The sequence below is a fragment of the Bombina bombina genome, chromosome 4 (genome assembly GCF_027579735.1).
Source record: "Bombina bombina isolate aBomBom1 chromosome 4, aBomBom1.pri, whole genome shotgun sequence".
Taxonomy (NCBI): Eukaryota; Metazoa; Chordata; class Amphibia; order Anura; family Bombinatoridae; genus Bombina; species Bombina bombina.
This window is the reverse complement of record NC_069502.1, coordinates 979,120,375-979,137,727: the sequence shown is the minus strand read 5'-3', so window position 1 is coordinate 979,137,727 and position 17,353 is coordinate 979,120,375. Positions and strand designations below refer to the sequence as shown.

General features: G+C 38.0%; 1 protein-coding gene across 2 annotated transcripts in view; it reads left to right on the top strand.

The window, feature by feature from the left end:
- Positions 1–11,185: 11,185 nt before the first annotated feature.
- The window catches only part of PPP4R3B (protein phosphatase 4 regulatory subunit 3B), a 100,774-nt gene continuing 94,606 nt past the window's right edge, over positions 11,186–17,353 (top strand). For both annotated transcript variants that reach the window (XM_053712021.1, XM_053712020.1), the window contains exons 1-2: positions 11,186–11,625; positions 15,253–15,308. In XM_053712021.1, coding sequence (XP_053567996.1) covers positions 11,484–11,625; positions 15,253–15,308 — 198 coding nt within the window. In that variant the 5' untranslated portion in view covers positions 11,186–11,483. The remainder of the gene's footprint in view (positions 11,626–15,252; positions 15,309–17,353) is intronic.

Sequence of the window (17,353 nt, the reverse complement as noted above, 5' to 3'; positions counted from 1 at the left end):
CATACAGTCGCAGAGCCAGAGACCCGATTGGCTAAGAGCGGTCAAGAGGAGGCGGGCCATATACACGTCAGACGCCAGAACTGAACAAGCGACATAGTTGTGTACAACTTACGTGAACAACATCCACGAAACTTCTGTAAGTAGTACTCTTCATTAGGGGCTATTGGAAGCTATCTTACTTATCCTCTGCACTTAGATGCGTGTCCTGCGCTCTTCTCTTTTTATAAACATCAGTATATTGGGATGACAACTCGAGACGCGAGAACACGTATTAGAGAGCATCCCACATATATTGAAAATGATATCCCCTGCTCCTCCCTAGCCAAGCATTTTATTGATGAGCATAACCAAAATGTAAGAATGTTCAGGTGGAACGCTATAGAGGTCATAAAGAAACCACAAAGAGGAGATGACAGGCTTAATCAATTAAAAAGGCAGGAGGCTTGCTGGATTTTTAAGCTCAAAACGCAGATACCTCTAGGGTATAACTCGGAGCATGATATCATAAACTGTTGGTTCTAAAGTTTATTGGACCATAAAGGTACATGAGGAGGACCAGTATAAGCTGGCATTCTTATTCCAAAAGGTCCAGTATGCATTTCAGAGACTTCCTTTTGGTTACATAAATTCTGGACATGAATTTGCTGTATTCATGCACAAGGCTGTGCCTGATGCACTGGAAAGGGGGACCTTATCTTATGTTGATGATGTCTTAATCAAAAGCACAGACTTTGAAAAACACAGAACAGAGCTTAAACATGTCCTTAGCCAACTTAAAAGGGCAGGTGTCAAATTATCCCTACAAAAAGCTCAATGGTGCCGCACTCTTGTAAACTTCTTGGGACATGAAGTTACTTCTGAAGGACTAAATCCTCAGAAGAAAAAAGGTGGAAGATATATTAAATTCTAAAAACCCAACTAACTTAAAGGAATTGAGATCATTCCTGGGTATGACGAATTATTCTTGCAAATTCATTGATAATTATGCAGAATTAGCTAAACCACTACTACTTCTTCTAAAGAAGGATGTGAAATGGCACTGGAGTGAGTCTCAAGAGACAGCCATAAAAGAGCTGAAAAGAAAACTCACTCAAGCACTTTGCTTAGCATACCCTGAAGGTGGTAAACCTTTCTTCTTAGAGACAGGATACACGGATGTAAGCATGAGTGCTGTTTTATACCAAAAGCATGATAATTTAAGCAAAGCCATTGCTTATGCGAGCAAAACTCTATCCCCAGTAGAAATAAAATTTAGCGATTGCAAAAAAGCCCTCTTATCTACTGTATGGGCTCTACAAAATTTCCGCAGCTATATACAGGGCGAGAAAATTATTGTAGAGATGGCCCACCAGCCTTTGCTATATTTGCAAAGTGAGAGAATAAGAGATGGGAATTTGTCTAATAGCCGCATAACAGCGTGGACTCTTTCCTTACAAGGCTGGCCTTTAGAAATTTGCTACAAGCAGAATAAAAAGAATCCAGTCGCACAGGGGCTTGCTGAGCTCCACGACTGCACTGCTAGAGATCCTGGGGAAGAATTATCAGAAGATGATTTCCTGGAAGAACAATTACTTTCCCCATATAAAATGTACAATGAGGACAATTGCCAAACATTACCTTGGGTATATGTTGATGGTTGTTCTTACCATGCCACTATTGATAATGAGTGCAGACTAGTCGCTGACATTGGTATAACTTGGGCAAATGGATTCTCAAATATATCTATAGGTTTTAACATTGGACCAAGATCCAGTCAAGTTCCAGAACTCACTGCTGTTCTCAAAACCATTGAAATGGCTATTGAACATGGTATTCATGAAATTGTGATCATAACTGACTCAAATTATGTGCGTGACAGTTTTGTTGAATACCTGCCAACTTGGAAAAGAAATGGCATGCAGAAAAGCAATAACAAACCCTGCTTATAGAGCTGCCTCAAGTGGTGATGTAGAGCGTTACAACCAGTCCATTGTTAAAATCCTCAAAAAGTTTGTGAGTGAAACGGGTAAAGACTAGGATGTAAAACTACCTCTAGTCCTAATGGCATTAAGAGCAATTCCAAGTAGTGCTACCAAGATGTCACATTTTGAACTGATGACTGGTAGAAGAATGGTTCTACCTCAGCATCTGCTGTACCGTACATCAGACCAAAACTTGATAAACGCTGCTAATACCCACCAATATGTGGAGAACCTAAGAAAGCACCTGCAATATGCCTTTGCATTTGCTCAAAGGAATTTAGAGAAAGCTGCAACTGCCACTAAAACCTATTATGATCACAAGACGTCCAAAAAGGAATATGAAATAAATGATAAAGTTTATCTTTATAACTTTGGAAGAGATCAGGTTAGGGAGAAGAAATTTCTTCCATCATGGAAAGGTCCTTTTGTTGTTACTGACAAAATATCTCCGGTGGCCTATAAAATAAGGATCCCCAAAAATGAAAGTTTCATAGATAAATGGGTCCATATCAATCAGCTGCGAGTATGTCATCCTAGGTCCCAACTACAAGTCATAGAGGGAGAATGAAGTGCCATATCCCCAAATGAAAAAAGACATACTGTAGTTTAAAGATGCCTAACTGATAAACATGAAGGCTCAAAAATGACGGACTCTCTGCATGAGAGACTGTCTATAATGCATACAATCAACATCCTCACCAAATACCATTGACTTTGAGCCAATTTGAATACATGTGTCCTACATCTATTTAAAATTGGAAGGGGGATTTATGTCAAGGTATATGTAAGGTTAATAAATATATATATATTTTAATCATATATTTTAAGGTTAATAAATATATATATTTAATCAGATATCTGACTGGTCAGTAGAAAATGATTCATTTCATTCAGAAAAACTGACTTCAATCATGTTTAGTTCTCCCCCACTCAGCATGTAAAGTTATTTTAAACACACAAGTGAGGACAATAGAGCATTTGGTTTAATTAAAATTTAACAACCATTTCAGGAGACCATATGTGTGACTGCCTGGAAATGTGAGATAAAATCTCTTACCCCTCACAAATGTTGCCTAAGAGTCTGACCTAGGTGAGACATTTTTTTGAGAAAGTAACCCTGTACGTTTCAAATGCAAATAACCCCTGCTGTGTGGCTCTGACACTTAGATACACGTAATGCAGACACTACATCTGGGGGGGGGGGGGGTATGCAAAAAGAAAAGATTAATGACACTGTTTTTATCTCAGGTGGACCATGGGAAAATTCATGCAGGCAGAACTTGTTGGAGATATAGAACAGGCTATATTTGTGTAAATGCATGTATAACAGATGCATAAATGCCATTAATTTCAAAATAATTAGCAGTATTGATTTGCTTAAATATAGTATAATGCTAAAGGCACATGATATTTCATATCAAAATAATCAGAACATTGATATGATGCTGCTCCATCTATAATTAATATTGTGAGAGAATAATACAAGAAATTATGGCAGTTATTACATATTTTAAAGAAATATTTTCTTTCACTGTTAGAAATGTTCAAATGAATCTGTATGTATTGACATACTGCCCCCCGGTGCTGCAATGCGAGAACTACAGCCAGAAGGCTTTTTGGCTGTTTAAAAATGAAATTTCAAAGGGCCAGTCCGAGACAAGGTTTCCGTTTGGGCGTTTCCAACCTCACCAGTGACTGAAAAAGATATATAAGTAAGGCAACAGAGAGGAACAGGACAGATGCGGCTGAGCTGTGACTGATAACTGGTGTGCTGGGCGTGAGATACCATTTACTCTGGCAAAGCTAATCTACCTTTTCTCATTGATTGCAATATATACTTATTGGTATTTCTGAGGTGAGATTAAAACCTGCTGAAAGATATTGGATATCCATTGGTGATCATCCTGGTAATGCATTAAAAGATTTGGGGTAGATTGAAGAGAGAAAAATTGAATTTCAAGTTAGTATTTCATAGCCTATGTATTGTTAAACATATATCATTGATGCTAAAGTAAATTATCTGTGAAAATGTTGATATTTTAAAGTAGAATTGTGTTAGAGTAAAGCGTGGGTAAATAGCTGAGTATTTTACTTAAAATCCCATTGTGTTAATTGAATGAAAGGCTATTTGTAAATAAGGCTGGTTTTAAAGGTAAATTTTTATGAGTTTTGTAAGAAGTATAGCATATCTTAATAGTCTTTTTAAACGTATATAATATTGTGTCATATTCTGGTATTACAAATATATTCCAATATGTTCATAGACATTAACTTAATAAAAGAATTCAGATATTTATATTAATTTTATGGTTTCTAGTAGATGCATATTGATTGAGGGTTTATATTTTAAAGGATAATTATTAAATGTATTGTATTATAGCCCTGCCATAGACTGATATATTATTTGGAGAGCACTACTGAAGATTTTTATAAATATACTGACAATTTTAAAGTGAGTAGTTATGAGTTTTATGCTACAAGCTGTAACATAAAACTCAAAACTAAAGTGCTAAAAAGTACACTAACACCCATAAACTACCTATTAACCCCTAAACCGAGGTCCTCCCGCATCGCAAACACTATAATAAAATTATTAACCCCTAATCTGCTTCTCCGGACATCACTGCCACTATAATAAACATATTAACCCCTAAACCGCCGTACTCCCGCATCACAAACACTAGTTAAATAGTATTAACCCCTAATCTGCCGTCCCTAGCCTCACCGCCACCTACCTACATTTATTAACCTCTAATCTGCCGCCCTCAACGTTGCCGCCACTATACTAAAGTTATTAACACCTAAACCCAAGTCTAACCCTAACCCAAACACCCCATAACTTAAATATAATTAAATTAAATCAAACCTACTATTAATAACTAAATAATACCTATTTAAAACTGAATACTTACCTATAAAATAAAGCCTAAGCTAGCTACAATATAACTAATAGTTACATTGTTTCTAGCTTAGGTTTTATTTTTATTTTACAGGCAAGTTTGTATTTATTTTAACTAGGTAGAATAGTTACTAAATAGTTATTAACTATTTACTAACTACCTAGCTAAAATAAATACAAATTTACCTGTAAAATAAAACCTAACCTGCCTTACACTAACACCTAACCTTACACTACAATTAAATAAATTACCTAAATTAAATAAAATTACCTAAATTACAAAAAAACCCAACAAAAACACTAAATTACACAAAATAAAAAACAAATTACACGATATTTTAACTAATTATATTTAAACTAATTACACCTAATCTAATAGCCCTATCAAAATAAAAAAGCCCCCCAAAATAAAAAACCCTAGCCTAAACTTAACTACCAATAGCCCTTAAAAGGGTCTTTTGTGGGGCATTGCCCCAAAGAAATCAGCTCTTTTACCTGTTAAAAAAAAATACAAACAACCCCCCAACAGTAAAACCCACCACCCACACAACCAAACCCCCCAAATAAAACCCTAACTAAAAAAATCTAAGCTCCCCATTGCCCTGAAAAGGGCATTTGGATGGGCATTGCCCTTAAAAGGGCATTTAGCTCTATTGCTGCCCAAACCCTAACCTAAAAATAAAATCCACCCAATAAACACTTAAAAAACCTAACAGTAACCCCTGAAGATCCACTTACAGTTTTGAAGAGTCGACATCCATCCTCAACGAAGCCGGGAGAAGTCCTCACCGAAGCGGCAAGAAGTCCTCAACAAAGCCGGGAGAAGTCTTCAACCAAGCCAGCAGAAGTGGTCCTCCAGACGGGCAGAAGTCTTCATCCAGACGGCATCTTGTATCTTCATCCATCTGGCGCGGAGCGGCTCTATCTTCAAGACATCCGGTGCGGAGCATCCTCTTCTTACGACTCCCAACGAATGAAGGTTCCTCTAAATGACGTCATCCAAGATGGCGTTTCTTAGATTCCGATTGGCTGATAGAATTCAATCAGCCAATCGGAATTAAGGTTGAAAAAATCCTATTGGCTGATGCCAATTTATTTATTTATTAATAGTAGGTTTTCTTTAGATTTATTTTAATCATATTTAAGTTAGGGGGTGTTAGGGTTAGACTTAGGTTTAGGGGTTAATAACTTTAGTATAGTGGCGACGACGTTGGGGGTGGCAGATTAGGGGTTAATAAATGTAGATAGGTGGCGGCGATGTTAGGGGCGGCAGATTAGGGGTTAATAAATGTAGGTAGGTGGCGGCGATGTTAGGGGCGGCAGATTAGGGGTTAATAAGTATAATGTAGGTGTCGGCGATGTCGGGGGCGGCAGATTAGGGGTTAATAAGTGTAAGATTAGGGGTGTTTAGACTCTGGGTTTATGTTAGGGTGTTAGGTGTAAACATAAATTTTGTTTCCCCATAGGAATCAATGGGGCTGCGTTACTGAGCTTTACGCTGCTTTATTGCAGGTGTTAGGCTTTTTTTCAGCCGGCTTTCCCTATTGATGTCTATGGGGAAATTATGCATGAGCACGTATAACCAGCTCACCGCTGACTTAAGCACCTGGTATTGGTGTGCGGTATGGAGCTCAAGTTTGCTCTACGCTCACTTCTTTTCTTTTAATGCCGGGTTTATAAAAACCTGTAATTCCAGTGCTGTAGGTAAGTGAGCGGTGTCAATAACGTTCAAGTTAGCACCGCACCCCTCATAACGCAAAACTTGTAATCTAGCCGATTGTTTTTACATTCTACTCCTTATTTTCAGAAAAAAAGCCTTTCCACACATTGCAATAGCATATTGATCAGATTTGCAAATTAAAATTGTATAGTGTCAGAATAATTGTCAAGTTATCAAGCTTAAGTTCAAGTCCTATAATATAGTCTTAATATATTGATATATAACAAATATGAAGAGGTTTAAGCACACTTGTTATAGAATGTCTATGTGTCTGTGGTATAAATTAGAGTAGTCATTTGGGTGAGGAGTGTATAGAGTTAAAGTGAAGGTCAATTTTCATCAATGAGTGCCCGGTTTTTAAAAATATTTTTAAAAACAGGGGCACTTTCATTGATGAAAATTTACATTGCATTGGATTTGAAGAAATACTTACCTTTTACTTCTGCAAAACCGGATCGCCGATCTCAGCCTCAGTTCCTCTGTACTGACGTCAGAAATGACAAAACCGGCTTCCTCCAATCATGGCTTGCACCCCAGAGCGTCCAGCTCGTGATGCCCGGCTGTGATTGGAGGAAGCCAGTTTCGTCATTGCTGTGGTCTACAGCAGGAAGAAGAAGGAGGGGAATTGTCAATCCGGCTTTGCAGGAGTAAAAGGTAAGTATTTCCTCAAATCCAGTGCAATGTTAATTTTCAACAATGAAAGTGCCCCTGTTTTTAAAAGTATTTTTAAAAACCGGGCACTCATTGATGAAAATTGACCTTCACTTTAAGTGGGAGTGGTGTTGCTACTCACCTGGGTTTAACCCCTTAACGACCGAGGACGTGCAGGGTACGTCCTCTTAAAAAAGTCACTTAACGACCAAGGACGTACCCTGCACGTCCTCGGTTTGGAAAGCAGCTGGAAGCGATCCTGATCACTTCCAGCTGCTTTCCGGTTATTGCAGGATGCCTCGATATCGAGGCATCCTGCAATAACAATTTTTGCCCCTCTGGTGCAGAGAGAGCCACTCTGTGGCCCTCTCTGCACCGGACATCGATGGCCGCATTCGTTGGTGGGTGGGAGCGGAAGTGGGAGGTGGGTGGGCGGCCATCGATGGCTTCTTAGTCAGAGAGGGGGGCGGGATCGGGATCGCCGGGGGCGCGCACGGGCGCGTGCACAGGGGGTGGCGGGAGGGCGCGTGCTAGGGAGCGGGTGGGAACCGCTTACACTACAGAAACTATTTTGCTATTATTGTAAAAAATAATAATAAAAAAAACTAATGGAAATCATCTAAGGGATCTGGGAGGGGGTGGGGGATTGATCTGGGGGGGGAGCTACACTACAGAAAAAACTAAAATAAATTGTATAAAAACATTTTTATATGCAAACTGGGTACTGGCAGACAGCTGCCAGTACCCAAGATGGCCCCCAATAAGGCAGTGGGGGGGGAGTAGAGAGCTGTTTGGGGGGGGATGAGAGAGGTTGGAGGCTAAGGGGGGATCCTACACAGCAGCATATGTAAATATGCTTAAAAAAAAAAAGAAAAGAAAAAAAATACCTTTTATTTTAGTACTGGCAGACTTTCTGCCAGTATTTAAGATGGCGGGGACAATTGTGGGGTGGGGGAGGGTAGAGAGCTCTATGGGAGGGATCATGGGGTCTGATGTGTCAGGTGGGAAGCTGATCTTTACACTAAAGCTAAAATTAACCCTGCAAGCTCCCTACAAACTACCTAATTAACCCCTTCACTGCTGGGCATAATTCACGTTTTGTGCGCAGTGGCATTTAGCGGCCTTTTAATTACCAAAAAGCAACACCAAAGCCATATATGTCTGCTATTTCTGAACAAAGGGGATCCCAGAGAATCATTTACAACCATTTGTGCCATAATTGCACAAGTTGTTTCTAAATAATTTCAGTTAGTCAACTTTTTCACAAACTTTAGGTTTCTATTTTTTTTAATTTAATCGTATTTGGCGGTGAAATGGTGGCCTGAAATATACCAAAATGGGCCTAGATCAATACTTGGGGTTGTCTACTACACTACACTAAAGCTAAAATTAACCCTACAAGCTCCCTACAAGTTCCCTAATTAACCCCTGCACTGCTGAGCATAATACACTTGTGGTGTGCAGCAGCATTTAGCGGACTTCTAATTACTTAAAAACAACGCCAAAGCGATATATGTCTGCTATTTCTGAACAAAGGGGATCCCAGAGAAGCATTTACAACCATTTGTGCCATAATTGCACAAAATGTTTGTTAATGATTTCAGTGAGAAACCTAAAATTTGGAAAAATTTAACTTTTTTTTTATTTGATTGCATTTGGCGGTGAAATGGTGGCATGAAATATACCAAAATGGGCCTAGATCAATACTTTGGGATGTCTTCTAAAAAAATATATATACATGTCAAGGGATATTCAGGGATTCCTGAAAGATATCAGTGTTCCAATGTAACTAGCGCTAATTTTGAAAAAAAAGTGGTTTGGAAATAGCAAAGTGCTCCTTATATTTATGGCCCTATAACTTGCAAAAAAAGCAAAGAACATGTAAACATTGGGTATTTCTAAACTCTGGACAAAATTTAGAAACTATTTAGCATGGGTGTTTTTTGGTGGTTGTAGATGTGTAACAGATTTTGGGGGTCAAAGTTAGAAAAAGTGTGTTTTTTTTCAATTTTTTCCTCATATTTTATAATTTTTTTATAGTAAATTATAAGATATGATGAAAATAATGGTATCTTTAGAAAGTCCATTTAATGGCGAGAAAAACGGTATATAATATGTGTGGGTAAAGTAAATGAGTAAGAGGGAAATTACAGCTAAACACAAAGACCGCAAAAATGTAAAAATAGCCTTGGTCCCAAACGGACAGAAAATGGAAAAGTGCTGTGGTCATTAAGGGGTTAAAAGTCCCAGGTGCTAGGATTTCAAGCATGGTCTATGATTACCGCACATTTGTAAGCCGAAACGCGTAAGACCGACCTGTTTTTTCACACCGCACTTGTTTTTTTATAAAATAAAGAGTGTTATTTTACAAGATGCCTGGATCGTTTCCTTTTTCTGCTGATATTACAAAGTGGTTTACTATGTATAATTGAACATTGTATATTACAACCTCAAAGTGTTTTATGTTTATTTAAATCCACACCACTGTTCCTAAGTCAAGGCTTGACACATCCTTGGAGTCTGTATGCCTACAATGTTGATGTTGGCTTCTAACTTTTTGGATTCCTTAATTTCTAGAGATCCTCCACAAATGTAAAACAATGGCAAACCACAAAAAAAGTAGATTCCATATCACTTAATCTATACTCATGCTGTATAGTCTTTGTTAGTATAAGCACACTACACTTCTATAAATGCGCTTTAAGGGACAGTAAAGTCAATATTAAAAACCTTTATGATTCGGATAGAGCAAACAATTTTAAACAACTCTCCAAATTACTTCTGTTTCCAATAAAAGATACCAAGAGGCCGAAGCAAATTTGAAGAGTAAAACTAAGTAGGCCCATAAGAGCTTAGTAGTGTGCACGTGTCTTTAGTACTCTGCGGCTGCAGTGTTTTGCAACATTATTTGTAGCTTTGTTATACAATGTTGCAAAACACTTCTGCTATAGAGTACTAAAGACACATGCACACTCCTGAGCCCTTATGAGCCTATCTAGTTTTAGTCTTCAATAAAGGATACCAAGAGAACAAAGCAAAATTGAAAACAGAAGTAAATTGGAAAGTTGTTTAAAATTGAATGCTCTTTATGAATCATGAAAGTTTAATTTTGACTTTACTGTCCCTTTAAAGTAAAAACCTAAAACCTTTGCAACCCAATACTTCTCGAGAACAAAATAATTAAAACATACTTTGTGGTGGCGTTTTCAACTCAGTGTGATAGAAATAGCAAAATATTTTTGCATTAGTGATAAAGTTTTCCTTTTAAAAAGAATTAAAAATGTTAATAAATTTCAACACAAAAAAAAGTGTACTCTTGGTTAGTTTCATCAGATATAAATGTCAACCTAGAAAAGAAAAGATTCGCATTGATTGGTTGCTAATGTTGTTTGTTTTCATTCTGTTTCCCTGGCGGTCATGACGAAGATAACCAGTGTACATACATCCAGGCAAGCGTACTGTGATTTAAGGACGAAGTGACATAAGAACTACACAAGAAGAAGCTATGGGCACCATTTTTGGTCGGGGGGAAAAGGGCAAGAAAGATTTGCATACGTTCAAAGTACATAAATATTTCTGTAGCGTAATAGTATGACTATACAAATCAATCAGGTTTTTATATTAACCATATAATAAATGTCATATTTCCTTTTATATGTGTACATATTTGTTCACTGATACATATGAGCTCTAAACACGGCAAAAAAAATATTTTTAATAATGAGAAAAAATTTTTTTGAGTAATGTGTGCAATTTATTTATTGGACGCGTATAATGGGTATTATCACGTTACGGCTGTGCTTCACTGCCTACACAGTATACTCCCCGACACTGGAGAAGTAGTAGAGCCCAGCCTCCTACCTGTAATTATTGCTTCGCGGAAGTCATGTATAATTCTTTTGTCCACAACGCTACGCCGTAGCCCCTGCGACACCATTCTGTACAACCCATTTCATTTATCGTTGGAGGAAGAGAAAGGGGAGAATCAGGTTACAAGATGGCGGGCGTGTGATTTGCGAGCGAAGCGGAGGAGGCGGCACAGCATAGCCAGGAGGGGGAGGAGGGCAACTAGAAGGGTCAGGAAACGATCGGACCCATCCTCCGGTGGAACTTCTCCCTCCAGCCGCTGGATAACGGCAAAGGATGAGCTGCAGAGGGGGCTTTCCGGGAATATAACGCCTGAGACCACAAGCAGCCGCGGGTGAAGTAAAACGGGAGTCAACCACCAGCGGTGCCCGGCAGCAGCCTCATCATGTCGGACACCAGACGGCGCGTGAAGGTTTACACTCTAAACGAGGACCGCCAATGGGACGACAGGGGCACCGGGCACGTTTCCTCCACCTACGTGGAACGGTTGAAGGGAATGTCCCTGTTGGTGCGGGCTGAGTCAGACGGTGAGGACTTACTTATTGGGGGGGGGGGGGGATTTACAATATCTCGGGGCTCCAATTTAGCTGATTGATCGAAGATGGCGTGTTGATACGCACGTACGCACATTACGTTTGCTACTCCAAAGTGTGAATCTGTTTGTTTCTTTTGTGTAATTTTACTACACACATTTGTATTTACTCCCTTTACTTCCAGAAAGTTGCTGCTCCCTCTGGAACCCGTCGGGTTAATTATATGTTTAAAAACTTTCTGGAGCGTGTTCTGCTTATATCACTTGCTTAATATCTGGGGGTACATGCATTATGGTGATCATTTTATAGTTGCATACGTCATTTGTGGCCACCCGTGATGTATACATTATATCATACATATGTACAGCATATATTTAGAGTAGTATTTTTCTGTGTGTTAATACGTGCATGGCATTATACATTGACATCTGCATTGGTCTTCATTAAGAGCAAATAACGTTTATAAAATATTTTACTTATGTGTTTAGTGTGGCTGAGCATAAGTGCTCGTTATTTGTATTTCACTAAATACACTGTAATCTTTACACTTTATCGGTTGTTACACATCATGCTTATGGAGCTACATCTGTTATGACTGTACTTTCAACACACATTTGTTGGAGTAATGCTTTTATTATGTCGTGTTTAATGTGTGTAAGTAATACGTGTGTGTATAATGAGGATTCATACACAAATGTGCTACACTTCAGAGTTACATTTTAATCTTTCTGGAAGACCCTGCTTTTTGCATTTGTTACAATATTGTTAGTTGTTCAATAGCTAGATGTTTCACTGATTACATGAATGGTCATTTTTTTTTTTTGCCATTGATGGTCTGACTTATCTTATACAACTACTTCTTACAGTGAGGTAATTGATTACTATCAATATGTGCTGCTCTTTGTGTATTAAATTGCATAATGCAGAATTGTGGCCTTTTTGTTACATATGAACAGATATATAGTTTCAAAGCTTTCTTTCAATAAGCCTTAACTTATTTTTCAGAGAGCTGAAACTTATTAAGCATATTACACAGTAAAACACATAATTACGTGTTATAAGTATCATCCAATGATAAAGTAATGCCTAGAATGCATACATAACTGGTCAGTGTGTATGTATGTATGTTTGTGTGTATGTGTGTATGTGTGTGTATATATATATATATATATATATATATATATATATATATATATATATATATATATATATCTATCGCAGAGCTCCAAATAAGTGCACTCTCACTCGCCAACCCAAGCACAGACTATATATATATATATATATATATATATATACATACATCTCAATTCGTGGCAGATGCACTCTGACAAACCGTTCAATTCCAATGCCAGGGTGCTAGAGTAAGGTTAAATGTATGAAAAACAGCACTCACTGGTCTTGACAAATATTGGATTTATTCAGTGACGTTTCGGGGAATACACCCCTTCATCAGGGTCTGATGAAGGGGTGTATTCCCAGAAACGTCACTGAATAAATCCAGTGAGTGCTGTTTTAATTTTTTTTATTTTTTTTTCTTAATGTTGTTGACAAAAATGTAGGAGCCAGTAACAATATTCAGGAGTCAGGCAGTGGCATTTGTGTATAGCTTTAATTTATTCTGACTACTTCTGCAAGTCTTAAAGAGATATGAAACCCAACATTTTTACTTTGTGATTCAAAGCATACCATTTTCAAAACATTTCCAGTTTACCTCTGATCAAAATTTCTTAGGTATCGCTCCAACAAAAAATATCATTGGAACTAAGTAGGCATCTGGATCACTAAATAGGAAATAGTCTGCCATATAGTGCTCTACAAAGATACCTAGAGAACGAAGAAAAATTGATAATAGAAGTAAATTAAAAAGTTTTTTAAAATCACCTGCTCTGACTCATAAATGAAAAAAAAAATAGGTTTCATGTCTCTTTTTAAAGGGACAGTAAAGCCAAAATTATTCTTTCATGACTCAAATAGAGCATGCTATTTTAAGCAACATTTAAATTTACGTCTATTTTGCTTTGTTCTTTGGTATCCTTTGTTGAAAGGTATACCTAGGTAATTTCAGAAGCAGGAATGCAATACTGGGAGCTAGCTGCTAGTTGGTGGCTGCACATATGCTTCTTGTTATAGGCTAAACTGCTATGTTCAGCTAGCACCCTGTAGTTCTTTGCTGCTTTAACAAAGGATACCAAGAGAATGAAGCAAATTTGATCATTTAAGTTAAATAGTTTCTGTATCGTGAGAAAAATGTAAACAAAAATGTAAAAGTATTTAAAAACGTACATATTGTAAAATATTCCCACGCACTGTTCTTCTAAAACACCCCAAAAATCTCCCCCCTTCTTGATCCGTGTCCAATCAGCAGAATTCCTGATGTGACATGATTGCATGCTCGTACCAGCAAACTGACACAGATGAGGGACGATGTGTGACGCAATAGCAGAGAGACTGGTATCAATTGGCACCGTTTATCGGCTTTCTGCTAGCGTGTTAGTGAGGTGAACTATCCGGCTACTTGGAAAAGCCTGGTTCTCTCTGCAACTTAATTTATTTATTTTAACAGCATCAGCATGGCTATGCAGTGTGAAATCACTATAACTATCTATAAGCTAGAGAATTGGAAGTACTGAATTTTTGAAAAGTCATAAAAAAAAATTGAAATTGTTTTGATTCATAAAAATATATGTAGAAATCTCAAGACTATACCTTGGTAAACCATTAATACTAAGGTCCAGACAGCAAGATCCAAATGGAAACTGAGTCAGCCTGTGTGAGAGCAGTACAGCTTAAAAAAAATAAAATTACAAAACATAAAGCCAAGACTGGCAATATAACAGTTGGCCCCCCCCAAAAAAAAATCCAACCAGCAGGCTTTGGTCAAGATGATCTAATTAGATTCAGCGAAGCTCCTTTTTATACTGAGCTTTCTCTGCTCTGAAGATGCTTTAGAGGTTGCTATAGCAACCTTTGCTTGTGCGAAAAATTGTGCATGCGCACAGGGGACCTATCAGTGTTGGATTAACATGTTGTTATGAAAGTTCAACCTGTGCTTTTTTAAAAAAAACGAGGGAGAGGAGCTTCAGAATTACTGAAGTGCGCATGCTCCAATGTTCATATCGGTTGTACGACTCAGTGATTAATTTTAGATTAAGTAATTAAATAACTCAAAATGCATTAAAAAAACAGGGGCATTTAAGTTGCTGGATGCCAAAGTGGGCGCGATACTATTGGCTACAGTCTGAATCGTCAGTAAAGACAGAAATAGAGTATCTACGGTTCAATATATAAAAACGTGAAAGGGTAATTTTATTTAAAAAAAAATTAAGCATTTACAATGCATTTTAGGAATGAAAGTGCACATTTTTTACTTTACGATTACAAATATTGTTACTAAAAACATAGAAGTTAACTATTACTTTGAATATATCTATTTGTACTGGATATTTTGATGCATTATTTTTTCTGTGGGGAAGAAAATCATTTTTGAAATGCTAATGTTCAAGACACTTGTGGATTTTTTTTCTCTTTTTTTTTTATGTACCATGCATTCATATGTATTGTAGAATGCTAGATTGCCTAATACTAATAACTCTTGTATAAATATTTGTTTTGTTCCCTCAGGTTCCCTGCTTTTAGAATCTAAAATAAACCCAAATACTGCATATCAGAAACAGCAGGTATGTACTTGTGCAGATTCTCACACAGTTAAAAACTACATATGTGAAAATGTTATTTATTTGGCTTGATCTTTTTTAGTTAAAAGGGGCATAGTGAGGTAACATGCTGGGGCTTTATAGCATGAACTGCTACTAAACAGTTTCTTTCAGGGCTACCGGGACACTTTGATGCTTTGTGTACAGTGCAATAATCATATATACCAATCATTGCTCCTGCACATGGGTCCAATTGGGGGGGGGTATACAAAATAATAAAGGGAGCGGGATGAAAAAGCCTTTTTGAAGTTGCTTAAAGAGGCACTGAACCCAATTTTTTCTTTCTTGATTCAGAGCATGCAATTTTAGACAACTTTCTAATTTACTCCTATTATCAATTTTTCTTTGTTCTCTTGCTATCTTTTATTTGAAAAAGAAGGCATCTAAGCTAAGGAGCCAACAATTTTTTGGTTCAAAACCATGGACAGCACTTGTTTATTGGTTCTGTCTAAACAAAAGGACAACCCAGGTTGTTAACCAAAAATGGGCCTGCATCTAAACTTACATTATTGCTTTTCAAATAAACATACCAAGAGAATGAAGAAAATTTGATAATAGGAGTAAATTAGAAAGTTGCTTAAAATTGCATGCTCTATCTTAATCCTGAAAGAAAAAAATTGGGGTCAATGTCCCTTTAACCCCTTAACGACGTATGGGGTACGTCCTGCAAAAAAATGCAGTTAATGACCAAGGACGTACCCCATACCTCGTTGGTCTTTGAAAGCAGTGGAAGCGATCCTGATAGCTTCCAGCTGCTTTCATGTTATTGCAGTGATGCCTCAATATTGAGGCATCCTGCAATAACTGTTTTTAGCCATCCGATGCAGAGAGAGCCACTCTGTGGCCCTCTCTGCATCGGCTATCGATGGCCGTTATCGTTGGTGGGTGGGAGCTCATCCAGGGAGGCGGGTGGGCAGTCATTGGTGGAGTAGGGGGGTGGGATCTTGTGCGGGCGCGTGCAAGAGAGCCGTGCAGGTGAGATCTGTTTCAGCATCAATATGCTGTAGATCTGGAGGGTGGGAGAGAGGACTGGGGAGGGTGGGATTTGAAAAAATTAAAATGCATTATTTTTCAAACTGTGTACTGGCAGACAGCTGCCAGTACCCAATATGCTGCACAATAAAGGCAGAGGGGGTTAAAGAGCTGTTTGGGGGGGGGATCAGGGAGGTTGGGGGCTAAGGGGGGTCCTACACAGCAGACAATTTTTTATTTTTTTTTAAAACCTAAAACCTCCCAAAAAACTTTTATTTTAGTACTGGCAGACTTTCTGCCAGTACTTAAGATGGCGGGGACAATTGTCGGGTTGGGGAGGGAAGGGAGCTGTTTGGGAGGGATCAGGGGGTGGGATGTGGGAGGCTGATCTCTACACTAAAGCTAAAATTAACCCTGCCAGCTCCCTACAAGCTACCTAATTAACTCCTTCACTGCTAGACATAATATACGTGTGATGCGCAGCGGCATTTAGCGACCTTCTAACTACCAAAAAGCAACGCCAAAGCCATATATGTCTGCTTTTTCTGAACAAAGGGGATCCCAGAGAAGCATTTACAACAATTTGTGCCATAATTGCACAAGCTGTTTCTAAATAATTTCAGTGAGAAACCTAAAATTGTGAAATATTTAAAGTTTTTTTTAATTTGATCGCATTTGGCGGTGAAATGGTGGCATGAAATATACCAAAATGGGCCTAGATCAATACTTGGGGTTGTTTACTACACTAAAGCTAAAATTAACCCTACAAGCTCCCTACATGCTCCCTAATTAACCCCTTCACTGCTGCGCATAATACACGTGTGGTGCGCAGTGGCATTTAGCGGCCTTCGAATTACCAAAAAGCAACGTAAAAGCCATATATGTCTGCTATTTTTGAACAAAGGGGATCCCAGAGAAGCATTTAAAACCATTTGTGCAATAATTGCACAAGCTGTTTGTAAATAATTTCAGTGAGAAACCTAAAGTTTGTGAAAAAATTTGTGAAAAAGTGAACATTTTTTTTTATTTTTTTTTAT